The following is a 12,567-nucleotide window of genomic DNA, read 5'->3' on the forward strand; positions in this document are numbered from 1 at the left end:
GTACTTTGACTAATTAACCTGCGTATGGGTGAATTTGTGGCTGTATGTTTATTGAATGCCTGTCTACTTGGAATTTATGGAAACAATTTCAAGATAGCTTTTTCATAATCACATCGGCATGTGTTCAGTTTAGGCTTTGTAATGTCTCACAAATGCCTTTGGAAAACTTTGATGGGTTTAATGGGTTGTAGTGTAGAACAGCAATCTACATCAGAAGAAGAGAAGGGACTCTGTTGTCAGATGCAAATCTTACACAGACCTTTATTGTTCTTTTAATAGTTGATTTTTACACCACATACTGTACATACAGGCCACCGCAGTCCTTCTCAATAATGTACATCCTTCTCGTTTCCAAACTTTTACAGTGGTCATAACATACTTTAACCTTCTTTAACAGTTAATTTCTCCTAAACATACTTTCATTTTCCTTCTCAAAACGACACCTTTGCTTTTAAACCAGTGTATCAAACCTTTCTACTTCATGAAGACACTACGCAAATAAAAATAACAGCAAACCAATGTCCATGAATGGTTGCTAATAGTAGCGCCGCCAATCATCAAGTCCATCTAGTTGTATCCAACTCTATTCCAAAGTTCCTTCTAAATCTCACATCAACATTTCTCAAGCCCTCATTCAACATTCAACTTTTCTTCTACCCAACAGTCCATTTCTACATCAACTTTCTGCTTTGACAAGCATGTACATGCACTGGCCCCTCATAATAATACAGGCAGGACTCAACAAGTAAAGCTCCATGCAAGATGCTACATTGAAATATTCATCCATCATTTTGGGTGGTGGAAAACACATGGCATAGGTTAGATTTTTTTGCATGAGCAAAATAGCAAATTTTCCATTTGGACAGTTTAAAATCATATTGCTACAAAACATAGCATTTTGTCTTGATAAAAATTATACCATCTGATTTAAATATATAAAATGGAGCTGATAAAACATCTGTTTCATGGGAATGTACTTGTAAGACTTGCCTTCCAGTAGAGCTATCAATCAGACTTTTACAAAGTATTCATTGCTTTGGATATTTCATCTTTTTTTCTCTGTGGGCATTCTTCCCTTCTAAAAGCTAAACACAGTGCTTTTAATAAAAACAAAAAAGAGCTACAGTAAATATCTTATTGAGAAGTAAAAAAAAAAAAAGAAAAACAAATTAAAAAAAAAAAAAAAAAAAAAAATAAAAAAAAAAAAACAAATTAAAAAAAAAAAAAAAAATCAATATTAATAAAATAAAACAAAAAATATGACCAAACTAACAGTAAACAAGACCTAGATGTGTGATCTTGCGCTTTCACACAAATCAGCGTGGTGATTAAAAGTGTGCGGGATGTGACATCAATCCCTTGAGATCCACACAGTCGCCTCACAAATACTGTCTTTCTGGTACTGGTGCGGCCCACATGGACCTGGGAGGGTTTTGGGGGGAGGGATTGGTAATAATAGCTGCCATTGTGGACAGTAACACAAAAACACTGCTGTAGAAACACACAGTCCATACACACATATAAATACAAGTCCTCCACACGGTGCCACTCCATGTGTACCCTGGGATAGCTCAGTCTTTACACCATGGTCTCCTTCCTCTTACCCAGTGAACAGATTGAACGCTTGTCCTTTTTGGATTTGCGGGGCTGGAAGGGGGCGGAAATTGAAGATGATGAAGAGGACGAGGACAAGGACGAGGTGAGGGTGGAGGTTGTGGAGGGTGTGGGACTCGGGGGCTCCTCGGAGCTGGGGGAGGAAGGGGCGGAGGCCGCGGCCCGTGGACAGTTCTCATCGGTCTCTTCCATATGGATGATGGCGGAGACAGAAGACGAGCGCCGTTTGGTACAAATGTCATTACTTGCAGGGGTGGACAAGGATTCGTTCTCATGGAGTGGCGAATCTTTCTGGGTTGACATGGCAGTGCGGAGGCAGTTGAGCCATTGCTGCTTGTGGAAGATGTCATTGACCTGCAGTGTATGGGACTGGCCCTGAGATGGGTCCTGGAAGCGTACCCGGAAAATGTTCTTGGCTAAAGGGGGGTGGGGGGGATGAAGATATTCCAATGAGCAAAAGGAAACAAAAAATGACTAAAGGAAAATGTGTGATCAGCTTGACGTTGAGAGTTGTCAACCTTACCTTTATCGGCATTACTAAAGGCTCCTCGGAATGAGCCACCCATGCGGACGTCGCCGTCCTGTAGGTCTTCTAATACGAGATCCTGCACTGGGATTGGCTGGCGGTACACCTGGAAACAATGCCGATCATTCCGCGTCACAGGCCGGGTCAAGACCAGAACCTCCGTAAAGAGGAACACATGCAACTTCTAAAAAGAGAGCAAAGGAAAAAGAGAGATCAGGTTATTGACATTTTGTTTGAACGTTGGACTGATTTGCAAGTATTAACAGTTTTCTCTCCTGGTACTCTCAAAGATTCTCTTGTCATTGTGTCATGTGTTTCAGAGACAAAGGGAGCTAATTCCTTCCCTCTAATGGCCTTATTTGGAATATGGTGGCTTATTTTCCAAAGATTAAAAGACAGAAGTAATTTCCCCCCCATCGGTTCAGGCTGTTATGGGTGTGTTTGTGTGGAAGACAAAAACTCACCGTGCCACTTTTGTTGCGAAGTTCCCCGTGGCAAAGCAGGCTCTTGCACTGATCTATGTGAGGGTCTTTCTGTCTGTCATCCAAATATTCCAGCTTATCGATATAGTATTGACACTCGGACTCTCCTTTCTTCATGTTTATGTCAGCCAACACGGCCTGAATGATGCTTATCTGGAGACAACGAACGAAGGCAGCATTAACACCAAATGTCACCTAAACGACTCCAGTTGAAAGCCTACAGTTGCTAGATTTGTGTTCGTACTTACCGCCTGCTCAAGGCTTGCTGTGTCTGGGTGATCTGGTGGTGTGTGTCTTAAAATCTCTTTCAGAAGAAGGGGGTATTTGACCAGTCGTGAACGAGGGATGTCTAAGAAGCTCCACAAGTCTAGTTTCCTGCTGAAAGGTGACTCAAGGCAGCGCTGTAGGAAGTCCTGAACTCTTGGGTCCTGTTTCTTCTGATCAAGCAAGGCTTTGGCGGCCAGCTGTTTACTGCAATATGCCCTGTAAGCATTTAACCTTGGCAGCTGTGGAGGAAAGCGAGAGTTAGTCTTAACAATCTAACGATGCTCAACAGCTAATGTGTCTTTCATAATAATAAAAAGACTATAAAGAGAGAGATATTTACCCAGTCCACAACAATCTTGCCGATCTGTCCCACTGTGCCATCTGGGCCTGTAGCCTTCGCCAACTGAGCGAGAAGATCTGATTGGGTAAAGAATAAGTTAGCACTACTTGTCATCATAAATACTAAAATAAATAAGATGTTGTGTACAATATTCACCTTCATGAAGAGGAATATAAGCATCCAAGTCTCCAAAGATGGCTGTCAACTCCTCCTCGGACATGATAGAAAGTTTTAGCATTGGGTCATGGTAAGCCTGGACACACAAAATGAGAAAATGATGAGTAAATAACAGCAGCGTCTAATTTTACAGAGACATTTTTGGCTATAAATGGAGGAGGGAAGCGAGCCAACGTATCTGACTCAAAGCACAGGCAAGAGCTTTTTCAGTCTGTTTGTTTTGAATGTTCTAACAAAAAAATTTGAAATGGACAAACCTTTCGGGCTAATTTCAGGTCTTCAATCAGGTCCTGTTCACCTCGAGACAGCTCAAAAATAGCCTGGAAAGACAAAATGATCACATTCATAACCAAGAAAATTGTTTGGGTATTTTTAGTCAAGCCCCTACAAATCTGTCTGATTCCTCTCTTTGGTGGGAAATATTTGAGGGGCTCACAGTTTGCTGTAATGTCTGATTACTAGTTCTAGCTGTGAATGAGTGGTGGAGGCTTTGTGCGTCAGACCGGCCAGTCTGTGTTAGCACTGTACGTCTGACTCTGAGACACCAGAATGCAGCCGGACTTTCTCCGCTCCATTCCACTGTGTGCCAATAACACGCGGCAAAAAAACACAGCCAGACTGAGAGGTAGAGAGAGGCAGAATGAAAACGGAGTGAGAGGAGGAACAGGGCGCTTTCCAAGCCCCAGGCCCTTTAGGTTTAATAAGTCACACAGGCCTGATTCAGTAGCGTCTGGCAGGGGGACTGAAAGTGGATTTTAATAGTCTGGGTTTCTCAGTGCTGTCTGGATTCCATAGCTCCGCCTGTACTCACCTCTTGTCTCTTAATCTCTTTGGTGGAAAAGGTCCCTTTCTGATGGACGTCCAGGGTCTCGGACCAGAGCGTGCTGTTGCGTCGTTTGGGTGGCGTGGGAGCCACTGCCTTGCTACAGGGTTTCTGCTGAGGCACGCCCGGAGACCGCCCGTCGCCCCGAAACGAGGCCTGGAGGGTCTGGCCGAAGCGTCGGACGGCCCCATTCTTCACAGGAGAGATGAGGTTCGCCAGCGAGGTCACTCGGCCGAGAGGCCGCACACGCTTGGTACAGGGTTCCTATGAAACACAAGGATAGAAATAAATGTTAAAACTTAATCACCTCCTACTGACCACAACAGATTCCTTAGTGCTTCATTAACTGCACAAATGCCAACACGAGAAGGCTAAAATCAAGAATAGAGCACAAGCTGCTGCTTCATGTAAACAGAGGCTATCGTAAGAGTCACTGTATACACACTCCACTGTTGCGGGTGTGAAGGGGTCAACCGGAGGTCAGGAAGATTGGTGTTTCCTGGACGACAGACAGCTAGGCGGAAGCTCCAGCCTTTGGAGTGAGCCGCTCCTATGCCAGTCATGTGAGATTGACCCCCTCAGCAAAAAATAAATAAATTATATATATATACACATATATATACACACACACACACACACATACAAACACAAACAAAGACCCCTCTCTAACTGCGACCCTGGAGACCCAGGGTTCAAGAGGCATGACTGGAATGTAGGAGACTCCAGTCAGCTGTCCCACTCTGAAGATCCACACACACTCGACATCATAGCCTAACTATAGCAAACAGACCCCCTGATCAGGATGGTTGTTCACTTAACGGAAATAAATTTGCTCTCTCAAGGAGAAGTTTAAGAGCTGTTGGATGTGTGTATTTATGTGGGTCAGATGGACCACCACGGGGAGTTACAGATTTGACCCAGGTCTTTAAACAAGGTGCACTCTACTCCCCTCTACCCTGCTGCTTTCCCTCCTTTCCTCTGTTTATGGCTTCGTGTTGAGGCAGGCCCTGTAGCCCTTGCGTGAGAGAGACAGGCACACCTGAACCCCCTGGAAGAGGGGGATGTGAGCACTCTCAAACCCTATATCCATAATGACTGGGCCTCCAGCCAACTTCAACAGACCTGAGAAGGGGGGGGGGAATCAAAGTAAAGGAGATCTGAGACATTGATCCTACACTAGAAATCTGACTGAAAACTTCTCCTACCATTCCTGGAACAATGTGAGCTTTGTCATCAAAAAAAGTGTTTGCGCCTTTTAAACAGCAGGAACAAAAAGCACTATGTGCTTGCACTTTTTAAAAATGCACATTTCAATAGATTTTCCAGTGCTGGATGGTTTTCCAGCTGCTGAAAGTATTTTAAAAAAGGATGTGTTGTTGTCATCTTGGCAAAGCGAAACCAAGGAACCATTCCACTGACCAGCGGAGACAGCTGCCGAGCAGATCTACAAACTAATTTTAGCAGGAACTGCAACTGTGGCCCAAGCACAACTGGACTTGGCCACCCAGATCCGCCTGCCTGCCCTTCCTCTGCTGTAACATATGCAAGTAAACATGAAGACCACATCTGAACCACCTCTACCGGTGGCCAAAAACACAAGATGTTGGGGAGACTGACCTCAGAGGAAGCAGTCTGGCTAAAAACTGAATTCAAATGAGCACAGCAGTACTTGTATGAGCCATCACTGGCTCTAAGCAAATAATCACAGTGTTGTTGCTGCCCATTGCACTCTTCCTGCTGTTTAGGGAAACGCTGCAATAATAAACACTCCTGCTCTCTCTCTCCCTTTTTTAAAATTGTAGATTATCTAGTGGAAAGAGCAACATGTAGGCAGACAGATAGAATGATAGTGTGGCTATTTCTGGTTGTGTTGTCTCTTAGGGACCCCCTGGGAGAGTTGAATTGGGAGAACATGGCAGGGGGATGCCTCCCGCACAGGAACCAATGTTTAGACTACTGCTGTTTAGTAATGTGTGAGTGTGTTTGCTTAGCTATATGTTGGGGACAAAATTGTCACTAGATGTTGGCTAAATCTGATAAAACTTTCCATTGGGAATGACCTTCAAAAATAGTATTTTTTTATTCTAAACATGCAAAAGATTTTATTTTATGGGTACTGTTAATATTTTGTTATTATTAGCTGTAACTAAACAGGAGAAGTCTATGGTATTTTCCCTGTTCTTTCCTCAAAATCCATATGATGGACAGATTAAATCTAAATTCTTACTGGCAAGCCATGCAAATGGTTACCTGGCAATCAAACAATAATTTGTGATTAAAAAATGAATGAGGGGAACCAAATTGTAGTTAAAGAACTGTCCCTCAGCCTTGAGCCACAACTTCCTAAAAATCTCCTGATTCATTCATAATTTGCTACTTCTGCTTTAGCCTTCCCGACAACTCAAACATTTCTGTGGCCACTTCCGAATCTGAGTTGAAACCGCAAATAGGAACAGCAGCCCGCTGAAGAGAAGTGAGATAAAAGCCTCTTTCTGGGTCTTAAATGCATTTCTAAATGCTAAAAACAGGGCTCAAGCACACCTGAGCTATGGGCTGTGATTGCTTTCAGACAGCTGGAATGTTCTTTATCTCTGCATGCTCACACCTTCAAAAAAAAAAAAAGCCCAGAGGGGTCCCTCAAGCCATTAATATAACTGCAAACCTTTTGCTCAGGTGTACAGCCAAACACACGGGCTTTAAACGTCCTGTATAGGCACATTTAGCCACCACAACGAATGACAAACTGACAAAGACCATTTAAAAAAAAAAAAGTTAAAATGTAAACCAGTAACTCGATGACTATAGGTGAGAAGACCTTTAGCTTTGTTGATTTGCCGATCACTCACTCAAGTCTCACACCTTTGAGAAACACACCTGTGGTCTTACTCCTTTAAAGGCAAGTGTGTGTACGAGATAACAACAGGGCAAGGTTCTGACTTAGCTGATAAAGAAAGTTAAGGGAACCCAAATGTTTTTATCAAGCAAGATAAGGAGCAAAAGAAACAAAAGGACAGAATTTGTGATTAATCGGCTTTGGGTCTCACCTCTAGTTCTTTGTAAGTCTGGTTCTGGTAGTCTATCTTCTGTAAAGTCCGTTTGATAGGTACCACACAAGGTTCATCGTAAGCCACCATTTCTTTCAATAAAATCCACTGGTTGGTTTCTGTTATTTCCAAGGGTCGGCAATAATCCACAAGTGATTCTTAAATAAATACGTGATTTAAAATAAGGGGTATGAAAACTTCACCGCCCCCACCCCAACTCGTGATTGTCCGCCTGAGCGGAGCTTTCTAACTTCAAAACACACTCTCGGTGTGTGTGCTGTAACAATCTCTAACTTTGTTCTAGGGATGTGAGAGGTAGGGAGTGCTCATATACAGAGAGTTTTGAAAGGGGCGGAGTCAGTGTGTAAACTCACCAATGGCAGAGGGGCAAAGGAGGAGATATGTAAAAGAATCTGAAGACACAAAGTCTGAGAAAACCTGGCAATCTCTGCAACCTCAAATCAACAAAGCAAGATTTTGTCTACTAGATATTACCAAATCAGAAATGTATTATCAAAACATTTCATGGTCCATAAAGCAGGAGAGCTTCTAAATCTTATGTAAAATCTTGTTTATTAAATAATAATTTTCATTTTTATAAACTCATTTTCTGTCTCAAAAACTTAATTTAAACCCTAATTTAAAAAATGTTGGACCTTAAAACAAACTAACCAACCAAACCTCCCCTATTCTCCAGTTTACAGTAAAAGTTTTAAGATAAAATGGAGAACAGTCCAGCTTTGTGGTGAGTGAAAGCAAGTCTGTTTCTATTGTGGATTGTGCAATGAGGATTGGTTTATGTATGTCTTTGAGTTGCATGAAGGGAGTAAAGTACAGGCATATTTGCTTTGAGATCTGCCTAATGAAGAACTGAGTCATTATCACCCACTCATCAGGGGGAGGGGTGGGGGTGTCTGTGTAATTGGAGGTGTGTGGGGAGGTCTGATAAATCAAAAAGTTTCACTGGTCTGAACCAGAAACTGACCCAGACCACGCCATAAACAAATCCTGCTTAACAAAAGCTGCTTTTCTCTATATTTCTCAGCGTACACAAAACAGCACAGCCGTTGACCTCCACATTTGGGTGACCAAATAAACCATTAAGGGGATGTTCACTACAGACCCAAATCTTTTACTGCTACCTTCCCACACTGTCAGCAGAGGTATTAACTTCAGCTGCGCAAATGGAGTAGCATGATGTGTCAGCGTGTTTTAGGAGAGATTTGTGTTAAAAAGTGTGAAAGGGTTGGGGTGCGTGCTAAGCAAATGGAGATGAACGATGTGCAGACTCTAAGCTCACCCTCCTGTGTCAACACAAGAGTGTGAAACAGGACATGCATTAGTGTGTTTAGATCAGGACATCTTCCACTGCTCAGTGGACGGGTCAAACGGAAGCAGGGTTATTTGTTTACATGTTGTTCTATTATTCAAAACATTATACTACCTATTTTCACAACTAATCAGTGTATATTCATTGTGTGTGTGTGTGTGTGTATGTATCCATGTATGTATATGTGTATGTATGTATATGTGTTTGTGTGTGTATATATATATATATACACACATACTTTTTTCTGTCAAACTTGTATAAAATTGTGGGTGTATACATTTTACAGTTTACAGTTGTATGTATAATATGCATGTGTATATATTATAATAATATTTAAATATACAAATATAATTTACATATAACTTTTATTTTCAGATACACTGTGTAATAAATTGTGCTATTCTGGACAATGTTTGAAACTTTGTATTGCCAACACTTCTCATGTTATTTCCTCCTTATGATAAATCATTTGTATTCCTCATTTCTAAGTCGCTTAGGATAAAAGTGCTAATGATTAAATATAAATCTCTCAAAAAAAAAAAAAAACCCAAAAGAAATTAAACAACAAAAAAAAATGATTTTAATTATACTTTTTCGACCCATCTTTGCCATAAGTATATTAGATGTTGGTGGTAGCAATTCATAGCTGATTTAGCAGCAGTTAGTGGCTTTAATCATGTGACTACTCAGCACATAATGGTTGTGCACAAAAAAAAAAAAAGAATATGTATGGCTCAAAATTGAATTATCGGTGTGGGTGAAATCAATAACAGGGCTCCCTTCTTTACTTATCCCATGTGGAGACACTTTCATACTGTTCTTGGCGTGTTTTGACGAGAGGTGTGGCAGCCATATTGCATGAGAGTGCGGATCAGCCTGCACCCCCTGCGGGCTAACACCTCGACACACATGACAGCTGGACATTTGGGTGTGAAGCACAAACACAGCACTCCTACTTCAGTGCTAAACACCACCACACAAGAGTGACTCACTTCATGCGGGCCAGGTGTGAGCTTGCCTAACGGGAAAATGTGTGCTAACTTGCTACAATCTGATAAACCTCTGCTGAACAGGCAGTGAGCGGAGAGGTGTGCAGTGGATCGTGGTGCTGCCCCCTGGTGGATAATTCAATGGTATTTCAGACCAGATGACTGATGGCATTTAAAATTGTATTTCTTTGTGACTGGATGTTCCAGAATGCATTATCTATACTTGTACAGACTTTGATTATCAACATAAAGAACACCTTAAGAATAAAGCTCTCTAGATTATCTCTTCTGACCAAGTTCTTTGAAGTGTTCTGTTTCTCATCAGTGTTGGAGGAAACAGTGTTTCACAAGGTACCAAGTATTCATGTACCTTAACAAAGGTGTGGCTAAAAGACAAGCCTGAATAGGCTGTAGGTGCGTGTGGCGTCTGAGTGTGTAGGTGTACACCAACACAGGAACACCAACTGTTTTTCTCTGGAATCACTATCAATTGCTTCTTGACCCATCCCCCATTCATTCATCTTCTGTCTGGGATCTTATCTGTCTTTTTCCTCCATGATGCTTACAAAATGTAAATATGAAAACCCTTCATGCATGATGTTCCAAACCTGTATAAATTTCTTCTGTGGAACAAAAAGAAGACATTTTGAAGAAAGTAGTTGATTTAAAAGCTATTGTATGGCTTCTGAAGACTTGGAATATAGCACAAAAATCACATGAGCCCCTCTTACTGGTGCCAGAACTGGAGCCCAATTGGGATCCGGGATGCACTTTTCTACTTTTCTACCTGGTTCCGAACCGGCCCCAAAACCTTGCTGGTCTTGAAAAAGGGAACATATGATTTCAGTAGGTGGAGCTTCCACTACAGACCGCAGTTTGAATGTCACTGTTTTTAAAAGCCGTCAAGAGTTCAGGTAAATTAACAACAACAATTAAATATGTCAGTTCAGCAGTGGTCGGTAGAAGAGACCAACACTCTGCATGAGATAAGCGATTCCTGTCACATGTTGGTGATGTAGAGGGTTCTGCTCCCTGCCAGTGGAAAGGCGAGCCGGAGCCGGTTCTAAAAAAGTGCTACCTTTTGCAGAGCACTGGCTCCAGCCCCAGTGGAAAAGTGGCAGAGCTCACAAAATCGCTAGCCCCACATTCCGGGGCTATTGTGTCTTTCAGTCAGGCTACCAAAAAGTATCACCTCCCTGCCCGACGGGCTATCTTAAATACAGGGTTCTCACGGTTCCTTAAAAAGTCTTAAATTTAATTGCATCAAATTTAAGGCCATAAAGTCTGAAATACCTTAAAAGGAATAAATAAAGTCTTAATAATAATTCAAGAGGTCCTAGATTTGGGGACGGAAAGACAAGAATGGATGATTATGGATTAATGTGATTAAGCTTCAAAAGGATATGATTTCATTGAGTAAATAAGAGCGCTGCACATTTCAAAGTCAAAATGCGGCGTGTGTGTTTTTATATGAATGTATCTCTGAAGAGAACCGGCTATCTTCAGAAAAGTTTTGATGACATTTTCATTTAAACTTTTCTATAATGCCTGATAATGTAGTGTTTGTGAGTGCAGCGCTTCTTTCGTGTACAGCCGTTACCGGAGAAACCGCTATTTCTGCCACTCCAAAAGTGTCACCTAGTTGCAGGAAATGAATTTGCATTTTCAAGAAGCCCGTTTGCTGTTTTTGTTCAGACCAATGCGAAAATCGACCCATGTTTTTACGCAGCAAACATTTACAGTTGTAAATGTGAACCGGTGAATCGATAAGAAGCTAATGTGCCTTCTAATAATCTAAACAAGATTTTTATGTTTTAAATTAATATAATATTTATAGTCTACATTTGACTTTTTCCTAAAAATTTGATGTTTATCATTTTTGTTTTGTGAAAACCTGTATCTGAATTGTAAATGTCCTTTTATGGTTAAATATGTTACCAGACATTCCTCGTATGGTATTAATTTAATTTATGCGGGTCTTAAAAGGGTCATAAAAGGCCATATATTTGAATTAAAAAATCCTGCAGGTACCCTTTAAATAGTGAAATAAAATTCCTTCCTTGATATTTGTATTTTGAAAATGTTTTTGATTGATGTTTTGACTCCTATTCAATTTTCTCCATTAATTAAAAAAAAAAAAATTATTATATTTTTAATATTCGGGCTAGTTAAACTCATTTCGTGTGAGGAAATGACAAGTGTTTCATTTTAAGGCAAGTTGTCTCTATAATAATCTATCTCAGTTCCTGACAGTCATTTGCAACATCCTCTTATAAATACAGAAACTGAAACCGAAACACAAAATCAGAGGGCCGACAGACAGGCAGATAAACCTAAACTTGTTTTAAAGGGGTCATATGATGCGATTTCAAGTTTTCCTTTCTCTTTGGAGTGTTACAAGCTGATTGTGCATAGATAAGATCCCTGAAGTTGCAAAGACTAAAGTCTCAAAACCAAAGAGATATTCTTTATCAAAGTTAAGACTCTGCCACGCCCCCCTAAAACGGCTCATTCTAACACGCCCCCACATATCTACATCACCATGTGGAAATATTTGCATAATGCGCCCAAATGATCACGCAAAGAAAGAAGGCGTGGTTTCAGGAACAGCAGTTAGTGTTGAAGCAGCCATGTCAAGGAGACGCTGTGTGTTTCTAGGCGAAAGCAAAAGCACTTTATTTAGCCTTCCGAAAGTAGATGCATTTAGGAATCTTTAAGATTACTTACAACAGAACAGCAATGCATTTTATGGACGACCGTTTCGTGAACCTAGGAGAAGAGGTCATTCTGCCTTTGCTATGACAATCTGGCGCTTCTGAATCAGCTACTGTAAGTATGTTTTGCTATTAGTTTAAGTATTTGCTATTGACCGTTCAAATGCGGAGTTTTGCGCATCGTGTGCGTGTGCGCGCGCGCGCGCGCGAGCGAGAGAGAGAGAGAGAGAGAAAGAGAGCGCGAGAGAGAGAGAGAGCGCG

At 41.4% G+C, this 12,567-nt stretch overlaps 1 protein-coding gene across 2 annotated transcripts in view; it reads right to left on the reverse strand.

Moving 5' to 3' along the window:
- Positions 1-1,258: 1,258 nt before the first annotated feature.
- The window catches only part of net1 (neuroepithelial cell transforming 1), a 26,902-nt gene continuing 15,593 nt past the window's right edge, over positions 1,259-12,567 (reverse strand). Inside the window, exons 1-9 of one of the 2 annotated variants that reach the window (XM_016574660.1) lie at positions 7,274-7,555; positions 4,218-4,493; positions 3,664-3,726; positions 3,386-3,482; positions 3,230-3,306; positions 2,871-3,128; positions 2,605-2,775; positions 2,138-2,324; positions 1,259-2,030 (exon numbers count right to left, since the gene is read on the reverse strand). In XM_016574660.1, the coding sequence (XP_016430146.1) occupies positions 1,579-2,030; positions 2,138-2,324; positions 2,605-2,775; positions 2,871-3,128; positions 3,230-3,306; positions 3,386-3,482; positions 3,664-3,726; positions 4,218-4,493; positions 7,274-7,363 (1,671 nt within the window). In that variant the 5' untranslated portion in view covers positions 7,364-7,555 and the 3' untranslated portion in view covers positions 1,259-1,578. Of the gene's footprint in view, positions 2,031-2,137; positions 2,325-2,604; positions 2,776-2,870; positions 3,129-3,229; positions 3,307-3,385; positions 3,483-3,663; positions 3,727-4,217; positions 4,494-7,273; positions 7,556-12,567 lie in introns of those variants that run through there. The other variant, XM_016574659.1, reaches the window with a different exon arrangement.

This window comes from Sinocyclocheilus rhinocerous, unplaced genomic scaffold (assembly GCF_001515625.1).
Source record: "Sinocyclocheilus rhinocerous isolate Xijiao unplaced genomic scaffold, SAMN03320098_v1.1 scaffold1164, whole genome shotgun sequence".
NCBI classification, from domain to species: Eukaryota; Metazoa; Chordata; class Actinopteri; order Cypriniformes; family Cyprinidae; genus Sinocyclocheilus; species Sinocyclocheilus rhinocerous.